Source organism: Leptidea sinapis, chromosome 5, assembly GCF_905404315.1.
Source record: "Leptidea sinapis chromosome 5, ilLepSina1.1, whole genome shotgun sequence".
NCBI classification, from domain to species: domain Eukaryota; kingdom Metazoa; phylum Arthropoda; class Insecta; order Lepidoptera; family Pieridae; genus Leptidea; species Leptidea sinapis.
The window spans coordinates 3,504,683-3,522,037 of record NC_066269.1 but is presented as its reverse complement, the minus strand read 5'-3'; the positions used below and the strand labels follow the sequence as shown (position 1 = coordinate 3,522,037).

Genomic DNA, 17,355 nt, shown 5'->3' with positions numbered 1-17,355 from the left:
TTGCTCAAGACTGTCGAAATTCTTTTGTAGATCTCGATGTGTGTCACAGACTGGCAGCGAATTGTCTGTTGAATCCACCACTTGCAGTGAGGAATGACTATAGGTACGCTGTGTGACGGAGGTTTTACATTGATTCTTCTTCTACTTCTATTACAGCTGGAGTCGTGATAGTGTGAGCGTCACATACCTACTTATCAGTTATCACAAGTCAATATTCACTGTTGACACTTATATTTTTATACTCCCAGATGACAGAACAGTGAACTACCTCAAAGTTCATACCTGTCAAATGTTATATCATGTGCGGTGAGGTGTGTTTTTACTTTTTGTCGCAATTCGAAAATACTTCGAATTTCCATCGACATTGAATTTTAAATATAATTTTAAGCATGGCTATTTGCTTGCGAACGTGTTCTTTTAAAATCTTACCTTTGAATGGCATAGTTACCACGAAGAATCATTCAAGCCGCTTTTCTTGGAAAATTCCAGTAAGATCGCACTTTTCCGACGATGTAAGTAAGAATTTTTAAATCTTCATTTAAATTTTGATTGTTTATGTAATATTCAGGTAGCCTTTGTTTACTATAAGATATTTAAATAATTATTCAATTGTCCAATATTTTATACGCCTATTCTTTTCTGTTACAATCATCTTGAATTCTTACAGTTCCTGAATAAACGACGTATATCCAGTTGCAGACCAGCCCAAAGATGCACAGCAGAGAATAGGCATGATGTAGATGTGCGAGAAGTAGCTTTATTAAATTTACAAAATGAAAATTTAAAAATAACCTACCTTGATGGTGAGAAAGGTACAAATGTCATTTCAAATAACAAATACGAATGTGATGAGATTTGCATCAAATCCTTAGCACTGACTTCTGATGATTATGTGGAGCAGAGTCCTCCTTACAGTTTCAAATTTTTACCTCCAATACACATGAATGATATTGACTTCACCAAGTACAATAATGTGGTATGTGTTTATTTAAATTATTTATACTAAATATACCTATTATAATATATCTGAGATGTGCTTTCAATTGTTTGTTTTGTGTTTTAGTCAATAGAACCAACTTGTTTATCTGATTATGAGCGTGATGCCATAGCAAACTGTCAACATTCTGCAGCACCATCCTTGGTTTCATCTAACAGTAATCCTAATGATAATGAGGGTAGACCCAGTGAAGAGCAACTTATGAAAGTATTTCATGTACTCTCCACAAATGTAAGTGCTTAAAATTTTTTTTCTTCAGTTGACAAGTCATACACTACACCAATTACAAACATACCAATTTTTACATTTTATTTTATTTGGTAAACTAACAGGTTTATATACCATAAGTACATCACACTGTATATCTAATGTGTATGTATATAAGCAACAACCTAAGAGTTGAACAAAGCAAACAGAATTTTATAGCGAGGCGGTACTCGAAAGGTTAGCTCAGTTGGTTAGAGCACTGGCACGGAACGCCGGAGGTAGTGGGTTCGAATCCCGCATTGTTCATAAAATTTTGTTTTTAAAATTTTTTTTATGTATATGTTGTTAATATAAAATAAAGTAAATATATCATTATTAGTGAAGAAACAGATCATAAGTAGGTACTTGGTGGATGTTTTTGGATTGGGAGATTTTTTTAGGGTAGTGGTAATTGACACACCATGTCCATTACAATGCAGTGCCACTATGGATTCTTGAAAAACCCAATAACTCCTAATGGCGCTACAATTGTGCTCGTCACCTTGAGACAAGATATTAAGTCTCATTTGCCCAGTAATTTCACTAGCTACATTATTCATATCTAGCCAGCATCCTGTGCAAAGGGGCCTCCTACTGGTGGCATAAACTTTCAAGTTGGTGGGGAAAATATATATATGTGTAATATAATATGTCTTTGAAAAATTAAATATATTATGTCTTGTTAACTAAACAATAGTTATTCACCATGTACTTTTGTATATTGTAAAGTTTTATGTTGTATATGATCAGGAAGTTCTGTTTGTTTGTGGTGAAACATATTTTGGCATGTATAACATCTCATACCTGCCAAAATATTGTGGCTAGTTGACTTAGCAACAGTGAATCACATTTGAATCAAGTTTGTGTATTGCATACTATATATTATTATCTTTGTGTATAATAATATTGTAAATATAATTTAAGTTTATTGTAATTCTTTATATAGTTGTATGCTTCCTTAAACTTTCATAGTTTTAGTTTTAATATGATTGTTAAGTACAGTATACAAAAGAAATAAACAATCATTTATTTACCTCTTTACATGTACACAGTAACATTTTATGCTGACCTTCACACTAAGTTTTTCCAGTCTTGTGGGGGAGATAGATTTAACAACAATATACAGAAAATAAAAATATACAAGCCGCTTGTGGCAACTAACAGATTATTAAAAGTTAACTAATCAAATAATGAAATGAAATTAAAGTAATAATTACACAAGTCTTAAATGTAGTCATAGTATTGTAAATATAGTTATAAGATTTGTTATTTTTATTATTAAATTTACGCTATGGATATTAAAACTGTCAGTTTATTTGTGAAGTTTGTCAACAATATTGTAACAAGTTCAATAAATTCAAGAAATTGATGTCCAGTAGTCTTAATTAAAAGTTCTTATAAAAGTGTGAATATTGTGTATTTGCGTATTTGTTAGGATTTGTACCTTTAGAAGACCTTCAGTTTCCATATAGGATAGTTGCATTAAATATTTTGATAGAAGCTTTTTAGCCTTGATGTGAAGGTTACTGTTGAATATCCTCCCATATTAAATAGTAGAAAGTGTATTATTAAAGCAATTCTGCCAGGTATTGGGTAAGGGCCAAGGGTTGCAAATCAAGTTTGCCTAGTGTATAAGTAAAATTGTGAATTGTATGAGCACACAATGGCAGTCATTGAAATATATTGCTAATCAATTTTCTTTTCTTACTTAGCACACATACACACACGCGAATACCTTTTATTTTTATTTTGTATTAATCTAGGGGAAGAGACTGGACCTCACAACACAAGGAATCCTAGTGTGAGGCCAGAATACTTGTAAAATTAAAGTTACTTTGTACCAATGTATTCTATCCAACAAATATTATTTATAACTATGTAACTAATATGGTACCCAATAAATTATCTTATAATATAAATTTGCTATTTGCAATGTGTGCTGGGTCTCTTAAATTGTTACTGAGTAGTCCTTTTTTTGTATGCAGGTGTTCAATTAAAATTGAGAATATGTATGTTGCGGTAAAGATTTATTTTATCTAATTTAATTTTGTAATGTGTGTGTTGTCGTGTAATTTTCATTTGTTCTGCATAAAAGAAGCCTCTAACAGTAGCTCCATGTGCAAAATGTTCAATTATGACCATCTCTTTAGTAGTCTAGAAAAGAGAGCCCATGACCTTACCAGTCTGATGATTTGCCTTAAATTTCTGAGGTTGGAGATGATCAAAGACTCATATATTTTTTCTGGATCATAATGGAGAAGTCTTGTTTCATCCATGGTTATAATTTGCGATAAATGTTCAGTTGTTTGTTTTTGTGCATTAATTATGCATTAAGGTACCCAGCACAGTAAGATATTGTCCCTGTTGTATAACACTATGCACACTCAATCTATACGAATATATAAAGCTGCAGTGTTTGTTTGTTTGTTTGAACGCGCTAATCTCTGGTACTACTGGTCCGATTTGAATGATTCTTTCAGTGTTGGGTAGTCCATTTATATGTTGCTATGTTTTTTTTTCAAAATTAGGGATCCGTAATAATATTGCTATTTTGTAACACAAGGTGTAAAATCGAAAACCTATTTTTGCGTGCGCTGCAAAAACTATTGACAATAGAACAAAATGATGTACAGGCTATAATATAGGCAATATTTTATTACTTATAAAACTATCGCGTGAATCTTATATCTTTAAACGAGCAATTCTTGTATATATATAATCTGAATCTCCGAAACGGTTCCAACGATTTTCATAAAATTTTGTGTACAGGGGATTTCGAGGGCAATAAATCGATCTAGATAGGTTTCAATTTAAAAAAAGTAGTTTTATCCGTGTTTTAATGAGAGACAGGTACAAAAACATTAGAATACAAAGGTAAATTTCGCCAATATACACAAGACGTATAATAGCTCAGATGGGAAATTGGGTGATCCGGAAAGCAGACGACCCCGGTTCGAATCCAGAAGTCCTATTAGTTTTTTTTTTGTTCAAGTTTTGTACATTCTTAAAAATCCGAGCAAGGCTCGGTCGTCCGGATATTTATACTTTATATGGCAAAACAATGTTTGCCGGGTCAGCTAGTCGATAAATAAAAGACCTAAAATTTTGTATAAAATAAACATAAAACAAACAAAAGGAATCCTTTTTTTAAGTGTTTTGAGGAAGTTTATTTTTTACCGCCTTAGAAAGTTAGATATAATTAAAAATTCTAATTAGTTATTCATTTTAAACTATTATTTTTATTTGATTTCTGACACATCAAAGGAAAGTGAAAATTGTTATTTTTATTTAATTTCGAGTGTTTTCATATTTATTAAAACCTTCTCTGGACTTCCACAAATAATTCAAGACCAAAATTAGCCAAATTGGTCCAGCCGTTCTCGAGTTTTAGCGAGACTAACGAACAGCAATTCATTTTTATATATATAGATGGACAATGTAGTTTAAAATATAATAACACATAATTAAACTTTAAGAAACAATTTGTTATGTTTTGAAAGTGATAACCCTCACTTCTAGGAATAATACACAAATAAAATTTGAAAAACAAAATTTTATGAATGATGCCCGCCTTGAACCCACGACCTCTGGCATTCTGTGCCAGTGCTCTAACCAATTGAGCTAACCATTCAAGTGACGTCATAAAATCTTGTATGCTTTGTTCAACTCTCAGGTTGTGGCTTCATCTACAGGATCTACTTTACAGTTACAGTCAAACAAGCAAATTGGTACAATGTTTACTATTATATATAAAGTTATAATTTAATATATTATATTTTCAGATGCCGGAACTGTTTTACAAAACCTTAGACTACTCAATATATCATCCAAATTTAGTGTTTGTTAATAATATTAGAGGAAAAACGACTGTGTAAGTAGAGGTTTTAATTTTAAATAGTTTAGTGCACAAATTTATATCAATTATTCATTTTTTTTTTATGAAATTAAATATGAAAATAAATAAACGAGATGAACAGGACGTTCAGCTTATGGTAATTGGTACGCCCTGCCCATTTCAATGCAGTGCCGCTCAGGATTCTTGTAAAACCCAAAATTTCATTGGCACTACAATTGCGCTTGTCACCTTGAGACATATGATGTTCATTTGAGTCTCATTTGCCCAGTAATTTCACTAGCTACGGCGCCCTTCAGACCGAAACACTGCTTACGCATTACTGCTTCACAGCAGTAATAGGCTCCATTGTGGTACCCATAATCTAGCCGGTATCCTGTGCAAAGGAGCCTCCCACTGGTGGTGGTTCGTGTTTGAATTCACTTTAGTTTCTAATTATTCAGTTTCAGTGCCTCTGGTATCAAGCTGAAATAGGTGTACTATTCAAATAGTTAATTATTTGATTTTACTAATGACTGATTTGAGTCCATCAGGTTCCGTACCACAATGTTCACAACGTTCCACAAACACCGAATTAACTTCCTTGTGCGGTGTTTCCGGCACGATACCAATACCTTCAGAAAAAACCCGTACACCTTCCTTAAAGGTTGGCAACGCTCCTGTGATTCCTCTGGTGTTGCAAGAGAATGTGGGCGGCGGTGATCACTTAACACCAGGTGACCCGTACGCTTGTTTGTCCTGATAAATGTTTTACACATTTGTGTTGAAGAATGGCAGGACAAAAGTTTGAGATTTAATTATTAGGTTTTATTGATTAAATAAAAATAAATAATTATTTTGATCTAGTGTAAAAGCTTTGTTTAAATTTATCGACACACTCATGATTATCGTGATCAATTTCAATTAGGTCACATCACTATCGCATTCCTGAACTCTGCATTCAACTCGTGCGTAATCTGTACCTTAAATCCCTGCCTTTTCGTTTGTGTATTATTTTTCTTTGTTGAGGGTAAGGTGGTGTTGTTTTTTTTATAAAAAGGAGGACAAACGAGCGTACAGGTCACCTGGTCAAACGTGATCACTGCCGGCCACATTCTCTTGCAACACCAGAGGAATCACAGGAGCGTTGCCGGGATTTCATTTTCTGGTGGTCCTCGACACTAACCTATGCGAAAGTCGAAACATAGCGGTACTAGGCCGCTACTACACGCCGGTATAATCTTGTTTTGGAATATGACCGGGGCCGGATTTAAACTTAATGCCGCCCCTGGGCACCGGAAAAAAATCCGCCCAATACTGGAATTTTACTTTAACTTATAGATTATATATTTTATTTTTCAAAACTAAAATAACTAATTTATTGCAGATATTTTTATACGTTATATATTCTAAAAACATGAATAATTTTTTTTTTCTAAGAATTATAAATTTGGGTGACTAATAATTATATTACATAAATTTTTTCACAGGCAAACACGTCTGACTTTTTGAATTGCAAATTGGTCGATTAAATCTTCGCAATCTGAACGCTGAGCAATCTTGATAAGACTAAAAAAATCTTTTTCGCTTTCAAAATTTTTCCGCCCTAAAAAATTCGCCGCCTTGGGCACTTGCCCCAACTGCCTCTTGTGTAAACCCACCGCTGAATATGACCTGTTGTACTCTCACTGTAACGTTGTATTTTTAGAGGTTTAATACACTATGTGAAGCAAGTGGCACTCTTACGTACAGTGGGGCACTTGAAATATGCATATGTCAAGCTGGAGGTTTTGAAAATTACCGCACACCCTGAGGACTCCTCGATTAGGTGAGTTTGAGTTTATTTTTTAACTACTTAACAACGTCTGTCGGGTCACGACAGACGTTGTTCTGTATATAATAAATAAAATAATGTTTTTATATGATTTTGTCAATAATATATCATAACATCAAAAATTACTTCGTAAAATATGCACCCTGTTTTGTCACCGGGCACAGCATACAGGTTTTTATCGAAAGTTGTATGCAATCTATTTTTGCTGCATGTAAATAACTTTCTTTAATGATAATCACGGATAAGACGAGCAGGAAGTTCAGCAGATTGTAATTGATAGGCCCTGTCCATTAAAATGCAGTGCTGTTCGGGATTCTTGAAAAACCCTAAAATTTTGTGCGACACTACAACTGCGCTCGTCACCTTGAGATATAAGATGTTAAGTCTGATTGGACCTGTAATTTCACTAGTTACTGGTAAGCATAACTGCTTCACGGCAGGAAAAGGCGCCGCTGTGGTAGCCATAATGTAGTCGGCATCCTGTGCAAAGTAGCCTCCCACTGATGCATAAGATACTGGCTAGATGAGCACCACAGCGGAGCTGTGTTCGGCCGCCAAGCTACTGATGTGCCTTGCTGTCTAATTGTCTCTGGTCTAATAAGACTTAAATTCTGTGTCAAAGTGACGAGTGGAATTTCGATGCCGCTCAGAATTATGCAGTGCCGGATTAACCACGTAGCAATTCCTACGGGCCCCGCACAAAAGGGTCCCGCATATGTAAACCAGTGGCGTAGCGTGCCTTGACGGGACCCCGTATAACATAACATAAGGGTAAAGGTTTCTCACAAAAAAAATGCATAAAGTTAAAAGAAATATTAATTCATCATAATCTCTCACTTTTTCCAAAATTTTTACAAACAATTCAAATTAAATATACACTCTCCTTGCCTTTTTTTCTCCAAGCAGCTAAAGTATTTATTACTTTTTGCTTCTCCCCGTAGCCAGTGAGCCCCGTATAATTTATACGGCGGTAGCTATGCCCCTGATTTAAACCCACTCACACTCACCTGAGCGTAAATTTTAGAGTGAAACGTGGGAGTCTTTTTAACTTTGATAAACGTGTACACCCGTAAAGGCCGGCTACGCTTTTATGATTCATCTTATGTTTCAAGGCGATTATTTGCGAATACTGCCACCAATTTTTTTACAAATACAATAGTCATGAACAATTAACATTATATGAATAAAAGCTAAAAATAACAATACAAATGTTAAAAAACAATAAAAAAGAGATATTAATTCTATAAAAATATGGAAGGATTATTTTAGCAACTTAGAATGATAACAAACGAGGCAGTAGCGCGATTTGCTAAACGGAAAGTTCTCAGCAAACGTTAGGACATAAATTCCTAACACTGCTATTATGAACTTTCTAGATTTTTTTCCGTGCAAGCTATCGTCGCAGTAATGTCTGAACAAAATAATTATAATATTCAAATATTTATATCTGTATCCTTTAACCAAGAAAACTCAAAGTTTAATAAATTTATAAATGTTAAAAGAAAAGTTGTATCACGTAGTGATGTGGATACACGCATTAACGTACTTTCGCACTCGCTACATCGTGTTTATAATAAAAAATATAAAAGTAGAGTAGAGTAATATAATAAACATAAAATATATCCATTAAGGGCCGATTTTTCAATCCTCAGATAAATCACCAGATAACTATCGAGAGAATAAAATTAACTTACTGTTTATCTAACGATAAAAAGTTTTGAATTTTTCAATCGCTTTTTATCTAAATAATAGTTGTCTGTGGTATTGTCGAAGCAACTTCACACTTCATACGTGCAAGCGAGATGGACATATATTCATATATTTAACGCATAAGACAGAGAAAGGTCAAAGGATGCTTGTTTGACATTAGACATTTATCACAACAACTAATAAAAACAAACCTCTAATTCACTCATTTATTTGTTCAGTTTATTTCAATTTAAAATTGTTTTCGTTGTTATTGAGGAAATGGATTTCTTCTTCAATCGCGAAGTCGTCAATTGTCTCAAAAATATCCATTATATTATAATTTCTACTATATTAGATAGTTATAACATAAATTACGTGTGTAGTCGTCAAAAGATGATAGTTATTATATCTTTTGACATGATCATAGATAATACACTTATAACTAGAGAAAGACTTATCTACAAATATAGCCTAAAAAACTTAAAAACACGTCCTAATTATCCCACCGATAGCTCTTAACCGGCTCCCAAAGGGGCCGATAAATATAATCACCCGATATAGTCTTAATTCGTTCGATAACTTCTATCTGCCTGTTGAAAAATTCGAAATTGCGCTATCCGTCGAATTTCTCTTATCTAGTTGTTTAAATGAGGATTGAAAAATCGGCCCTAAGATACCCATCCTCATTACAATCAAAGTACTTAATTTAGTTTTTGCTCTTGCAATAATAGCTTTTTGTATGGGTGCTTACTTCCTATCATCTGAACTATCACCCTTGTTTGTGTCCATAAAAACGTACTGCGCGAATATTTTAGCTCAATTCATAGTTTCACATTTCATGTGGGTACCGGATGCACGCGTTTCAATGTGAAGGCTCGGTATCAACCAAAGCGGAGAGGAGAGGAGATGTATTTTGATAACCAATCAGATTTATTTATTTCCACATCTCCTCCCCGCTTAGCTTCGGTGGAAATGGATCAAGCGGAGAGGAGAGGAGATGTCTCATTTGTCTATAGAATTTTGTGCCGCGTCGAATGTGTGCGATCCGCGGCTCTTTTCCCAGCTGCCTTCTCGCGAATCGCACACACGAAAACGTTGCTATAAACACAGCTCACATCTATCTGCTGTGGTGGAAATAACCTGACAGCTTCGCGGTTTATCTCCTCGCGTCTCCTCTCCTCTTCTTTTTGGTGGATACCGGGCCGAAGTCGACAGCAGCTGCTCGTAATTCCGCGAGCGAGAGCCAATCTTATCTGAAACACGCCATTTACATCGCATTACGAAATTTAAACGGACTTTCACATAGGATTGACTTGTTTACTTGCTCACTGAACGAGTTTAAAATTGGGGTATGTTCTGGTGGTAATAAGTAATTATCTAGTATAGTAGGTATAGGTGTGTATAGTAACTCTAAGATCCTATGTATATGTTGATTTAAATACTTAAATTTAAGTCACCGTGTAAGGGTAGGATATAGGGTTTCAAAAAGTTAAAAACCGTGTATGACACAAACACTATATTAGCGTAAAGAAACTTATGTTTAAACAAGTCCTCACTTCTCGCGGCTCAGTCGCGTATGATCACTTATTACGAAACTGAAAACGGTCCCCGTGGTCAGAGGGGAGCGTACAGGCGAGGGGGTATGGGTTATTCTAATAACCTTGGAGGCACACGACAGTTGGGAGGGGGTTAGCGTGATCAGGGTAGGCGCTATAAGGGGCTTTATTAATAAAATAAATAAATTCATTTTTTTCAATAGTTCACTTTAATTATTGTCGTTACTTTCTGATTTTGTAATATGCAATCACTTTATGAACTTGTTGTATTGCAGAATGAGATGGCGCATCCGAGGGCTATCAGGGTTGAAGGTGTTCTTCATGTTTTGGAAATATAAACTTTGGAATCTGAAGGAGGCGTTCCAGGATCAAGAGATGTGCGTATTGACTCATATATTAATGTATTGAACTGTCACATAACATTATACTGACATAGAACATGCATGTGGCTCAGGTGGGAGGCTCCTTTGCACAGGATGCCGGCTAGATTATGGGTACCACAACGGCGCCTATATCTGCCGTGAAATAATAATGTGTAAACATTGTGTTTCGGTCTAAAGGGCGTGGTAACTAGTGAAATTACTGCGCAAATAAGTTTTAACATCTTATACCTGAGGGTGACGAGCGCAATTATTGTTGTGCCGCTCAGAATTTTTGAGGTTTTTCTAGAATCCTGAACGGCACTGTATTGTAATGGGCAGGGCGTATCATTTACCATCAGCTGAACGTCCTACTCGTCTCGTCCCTTATTTTCATAAAAAAAATGTAAAAATATATGCAAATAACGAACACTGGCTGCTTTTGAATCATTGTAGTGGTAATTTCACAGGCCTGTTGAATGATATGATCAGAATTTAAAGTTCTCATTGGTTAAAATTTTTATTTGAAATAATTTTTTGTTAATATTACAAATAAACTAATTTTTATTGTGTGAATTAGGTGTAAAAATAGATTTTCCAACATTTGCAGAGTGCTTGCACGGAATAAATATCCTAGAATAACTATTTTCAATACCACCAGATTTCCTATGTCATCTAAAATAATATTATCTTTAAAAGGGAAAACATTTTTTTGTGTGTTTTTTTTGTAATTGATAATTTTAAAACTTACAATAAATTTAAAACTATTGAAAGGTAACAAAGGCAAAGTATCACTAAAACGACAGTATACAAAATACATATTATATACAGGGTGTCCCAAAGTTATGTGACATGAAGGGAAAGTACCTTAAATATCGATACCAATTCGTACCAATCCAAGTAGGAAAATATTCATTTTACGTTGTTCCTTTCATTTAAAATACCATGTTACTTAAGAAGAGTTATTAGTTTTTGGCCAATCTTTCGATTGGCATCATAAGAATAGGGGTGTTTTTTTTTTACATTTAAGTCGGTTCGATTCCCAGACGAGGCAATTAATTTTTAGAAAATCTTTGAATGCAGAATTACTTACTTTTAAAAATAATATAAAGTCTTCTTTCAGTAAAATAGCCTATCTTCGATATTTAAGGTACTTTCCCTTCATGTCCCATAACTTTGGGACACCCTGTATATATAACTCATAATTTCATGAGTGTACTAGTTTTATATCCACATGCCATAACATTGCCATCATCCAATATTGCAAATTTTTTGTTATGTTTCAGGTGGTACGATGGGTTTTCGACGTTTTATGTTGGTTCTGATGGTTTGATACAAAAACACATAGCTGATAAGGTAATTATTTTATTGATTAATAAAATACATTAAACACGATTTAGGTAAACCTTAGATCGTTTATGTCTAGATAGACTATGACAGCTGTGAAAACGTCGAAAAAATTGAGTTTAGAATTATGCCTCTGTTTTGAGCAATGCACACACTCTTGACACAGTGTCATGGCGAATGGCGACTTTAAGACGTAACTTTACTGAAGTATTAAACCTGAACAGTTTTCATCAGTTGTCTAACAGCAAGAGATAGTCTCTTGCTGTTAGACAACTGTGACAACAAATTGACGTGTAAATTATCTAAGAGGTAAACCTTATTGTGTAAATATATGACTTCCAATATAAGTTGTGGTTGAATAAATTAGATGCAATATTAGATATTTATGCAACTGTTGTGTAACAAGGGGTATTAAAACACGAATGTGGGTTTATGATAATAGTATCACATGAGTGTTTTAATTATCAACAGTTGCATACAAGACTTTATCTACACCCGTAATATGAATCATCTATAAAAGATTCTGAAACAGTTAGCTTACTGCTAACATTAAAAAAGCCAGTCCTAGTAACCATTACATCATCCAAGCTAGCTGTTTTACAATCTTTAATAGAGGATTTAAAGCATGGGTGTAGATAAAGATTATTAAATTACGTTTAGCATATAGGTTGGACACTCAGTAGGCGCGGCCTAATATGGTTATAGTACTATAGTTATCTAACAGTATTCTATCTTCATACAATCGCCCGGAACGCAAGTTATGCCTATGTGGCTCGAGTTCGGTAGACACTCGGTACTCCAAACAATCGCGCATGCGCCTCGGTGATGAACGAAACATGTGATGGTTTTGTGAGCGTGCAATTTGAGAATTACTTTATGTAATAGTTTATTTAACACTTTAGGATGACTGTAGAATAAGGGAACAAACCTATAAGGAGGTTATATCGATGATATAGATTCTTTGAAACACTAAATTACTTTTTAACGTCCTGGGTCTCGTAACGCCTCCTTCGACCATATTTTTAGGGAAGGGAACGACCCGACACGGTGTCGCCACAAGCAGTGACATGTGAGCATGACGAAGCCTGTCTTTAGAACTCAACTAAATAACAGAATGTTCATTATAACAGAAAAGTGGAAATCATGATTTATTTAAACATGAATATGTAGTCGCAAGTTACTCAAATGTCACCATCAGCTGGAATACGTCCACTGCTGGACAAAGGCCTCCTCCAAAGATCTCCACGACGACCAGTCCTGCGCTGCCTCCATCCAACGTATTCCGGCGATCTTGACCCGATCGTTGATCCATCTAGTCGGGGGGCCTACCAACACTGCGTCTTCCGGTACGTGGTCGCGATTCCAGGACTTTTGTGCCCCGCCAGCTGCCACTTCAGTATCGCAATATTTCGCGCAATGTCGATGACTTTGGTTCTCTTGCGGATCTCCTTATTTTTGATTCGATCTCGCAGGAAATCTCCGAGCATAGCCCACTCCATTGCCCTCTGAGCGACTATGAGCTTTCTCATCAGGCCCATATTAAGAGACCACGTCTGCGTACCGTAAGTCTCAAACGTAATAATATATTATTATTATTACTCATTCTCCAGGTGATGCCAGATCAAGACACGATCATAGACGACGAAGAAAAGGCGCCCATTGCCGCGAAACTAGCGCTATTAATTGGACTTCTGCCGCGAAACTATTTGTCTGACGTCACGCCATATTTCACCACCTCGTCCGACACCGAAGATATCACCCCAATTCCTTTCAAGACATTAGAATAACATAAACATTTTAGAAAACGATATTGTAGAACTTTCATTAATTGGGCCTTAATATTACGTATTTACGACAAAAAAATACTGCATTATTTTATGAGATGAAAGGAATAACGCAATTGTATAAAATGCTCCATTGAAATGGTGTTCAGTCTGGAAAGATGGGTTTTTATTTCAATAGAGTTTTTAGCTTGATATATGGCTAGGCCTGTTTGTATATAATATACTAGCGAACCCGACAGACGTTGTCCTGTAAACATGTCTTAAGTTTGAAAAATCAGTGCAGTTGCTAGGAGGAGTTCACTAACAGAGCAGGAGTATTATATATGGACTGAATTGAGAATCCAAACGATTCTCAAATTCACTGGAACACACAAAAATTCATCAAAATCGGTCCAGCCGTTTAGGAGGGACTTCAATTGTGAATCTAAACCACCCTCGAATCCACTTGAACACACACAAAAAAAAACATTCAAATCGCTCCAGCCGTTTAGGAGGAGTTCTCTGTCAACACACATACAGAAGAATTATATGTATGAAGATAGGTTAATTAATAAAATGTGTAATATTAAGGCCCAGTTTCACCTATCACCTAAGCAGTGTGGATAAAATTTAATTGGCAACCCCATGGCAGTATTATGCTAAGTACCGACATCATGACTACCAGATTTTATGATTATAATAATATGTGATGAATTGGGTATCATATATAAATGTGCTTCTTTAATTATTATTTTAATATATTGTAGTTTATAAATGTTAACTTATGTGATAAAATATCCTTAATAAATAATTTAAGTGTTTCATTTTATCCCCTGAACTATTAAGATGCATATGCACATTAACGCATTGCTAACATAATTAAAGTTTTTTTTTTTTTTTTAAAGTGATAACCCTCACTTTCAGGCTCAGTGGAAAGAGCGCTCGCACAGAATTTGAGAGGTCGCGGATTCAAGGCTCGCATCGTTCATAAGTTTTGTTTTAAAAATTTAATTAGTATAATAATTAAAGTAAATTATCGTATATTGGATGCTTCCAGCTTTAGAGGTTGAATTGATTGTTTGTGTTAGGGTGCGTCGTGAACATGATTGTTCGTTGGTTGTCGTGATTACTGTCCTAGTTAGTAATTGCATCTAACAAATACAATGACTTATTAACTATGACAGGTCGACCTGCTTTACATGCAAGAGGTATACAAATGCAATGAACATAGTCTTGTTGATTACGATGTGACATAAATCCTATAAAAAAGCATACACTTCGCTCGCAGAGGTAATGCTATTTTAAATTATCCGATCTAGCAAATACGTACTTTAGGGTTGCCGACAGTGCTCTGAAATAAAATATTATAGATATTCTTGTTTTCATGTTAGATGTATTTTATTATTTTCTCGTTGTTGTTACTCGTTTTCGTTTCCATATTAGTTAACGTTCTAGGGCTGCTTCATGCATATACAGAGTGTAATCGTCAAGTTTGACGAGGCGATTATTCCCTAACTATTACAGATATAATAAATATTTAAACTGATATCAAAAGTACGTTACTAAATCAATAAAATGACATCAAAAACTTTATAAAAATCAAACGAGAAGTGTATAAGTTTTAGTTTCCTTATTTTAACTTATTCTACTACATGCTAAATGTATTGGTGTGTAAATTTTGGATAGGTACTTCTCGTTTGATTTTATAGAGGGATTGATGCCATTTTACTTATAAGGTAACGTACAATCGATATCAGTTTAAAGTTTTTTGATATCTGTAATAGTTACGGAATAATGGTCCGGTCACTCTTAACGATTACATCCTGTATACCACAGACAATTCAACCTAAAGACAACGTACTGAGGTTAAGATTTAGCACAGGTTTGGCAGTACAGCCTACAATGTTTAGTGTGAGCCTAGAAAGTTGGCATTATATTTCACAGGTATAGCATTATTCCATCAATAATAACTGTAATTGAATTCGGAGCGTAAACCTGAATCACGTTTAGCATATAACGTTCAGTAATTCTGAATATTAGGTACTATTCGACACGCTCCCCACCTCAATTACATAGCTGACGAGAGTCATGTGCACGAGGAATCCGACACCGCCCTGGGAGTTGGTCACCCTCCCGGATAAAGAGCAGGTGTCGCGAATATAGGATTATCGAGTCATCACCCTGTCTTCGGATCTATAACCCCACGACATCCCATCGTAATTTGCTCAAAACTTCCTCCAGTTCCTTCAACTTCTTGGCCAATGGTCTTCGTTTGTGGTAGCGTTGCCGAACCCAGGGATTCTATTGCACACCCTGCCCCGTCGCTTATGTGGCTGCTACCGTGACCAACACAAGTAGGGACTGGGGGCTGGGGCCTTACAGTGTCTGTCATGATTTTTCTGGAGAGTTTTTAGAGACTGCGGGTTTGGCGATTAAATAAAACAACTGCTTGACTGTGAGGAATATGTGGAAGATATGAATTATTAAAAAAAAAAATTCAAAATTTCTATATTTGGTATTAAAATATATATACAAAATTACTTAAATCTACTTATTAAAGCAATTTACAATTAAGCCTTATATATGTAGGTATCAGAAAACTTATTTCTACAACCCTATCTACGTATTGAGGGATAAAACTTTATTATGCTTAAAAACTAATACATGAGGTTTGTGGGGGGGAAATCCAGGAAACTGGGAAAACCTGGCTATTTGCTATTGATATAACGTAATATTAATCGTAACCTATCACTTAACCTAACTTAAGACTAATGACTAGAACTTAAAACTAACTTAAAAACTAAGGTAAATAAATACATAGATATGTATACATACAATATATAAATATAAGAGGGGTGTGGGGAGGGGGGGGGGTCTTGGGAAGGGGAAGGAGGGAGAGGGAATAGGAGGCCAGTTTTCGCCGTTATTTAATTCTTATAACTAAACCAATTTACAATATATTGGTTTTACATTTATTCAGACCTAGCTAGAACTCTGTGTGTATGTATACGCTAGTGTTCTGTGAGCTCTAACCAGTTGTGATGTGGTAATGCATGTTTATAACGTTTTATGCTGAGGCAGTACTCTGTGAGTGACTTACGACTACAATCGAACGGAGGGCGGGGTTTATTCCGTCCTTCAGTCGGCGTAGCCCTCTGTAGAAGCTATGAGATATCTCTTGTATGTGTTGTTCTAATGTTGGGATGTTTTTCTTTATATGAAGTCGTTTAAGATTTGTACGCGGGTGGGTCCGGTAGATGGTTTTAAGGGATCTATTTTGCACAGTTTGTAGTTTACGATAATTGTTTTGATTTGTGTTAATCCATACCGGACTTGCGTATGTCATGACCGGGCGTATGTAGGACTGGTATAGTAGACGCTTGTTACTAGTTGAGAGAGTGGAATTCCTATAGAAAATGGGTCTCAACAGGCTCAAGGCAGTGAGTGCCTTAGAGCGGGCGTAATTAATATGAGGCGTGAAGGAAAGTTTCCGGTCGAGGATAAGTCCTAGGTATTTAGCCTGTGACTGCCATTCGACCGGGTGGTTATTAATATGTGGCTTTAAAGAGATATTGAGTTTACGGGAAGTCTTGTATGAGAAAAGAACCGCCTCGGTCTTTGTGTCATTGATTTTAAGCTTCCACTTAGAGAAGTAGTTGCTTACACAATGTAGGGCTGTATTAAGGTGGGAGACTATAGATTTGATGTTCTTACTGCTGCACAGATAAGCTG

At 35.4% G+C, this 17,355-nt stretch overlaps 1 protein-coding gene across 1 annotated transcript; it reads left to right on the top strand.

Moving 5' to 3' along the window:
* Nucleotides 1-277: 277 nt before the first annotated feature.
* LOC126964742 (uncharacterized) lies at nucleotides 278-14,434 on the top strand. The gene is made up of 8 exons (XM_050808016.1): nucleotides 278-512; nucleotides 668-976; nucleotides 1,064-1,228; nucleotides 5,026-5,114; nucleotides 6,784-6,903; nucleotides 10,430-10,531; nucleotides 11,800-11,869; nucleotides 13,471-14,434. Exons 1-8 carry the CDS (start codon nucleotides 390-392, stop codon nucleotides 13,645-13,647), a joined length of 1,155 nt encoding a protein of 384 aa, XP_050663973.1. The 5' UTR covers nucleotides 278-389; the 3' UTR covers nucleotides 13,648-14,434.
* The last annotated feature ends 2,921 nt before the right edge of the window (nucleotides 14,435-17,355 follow it).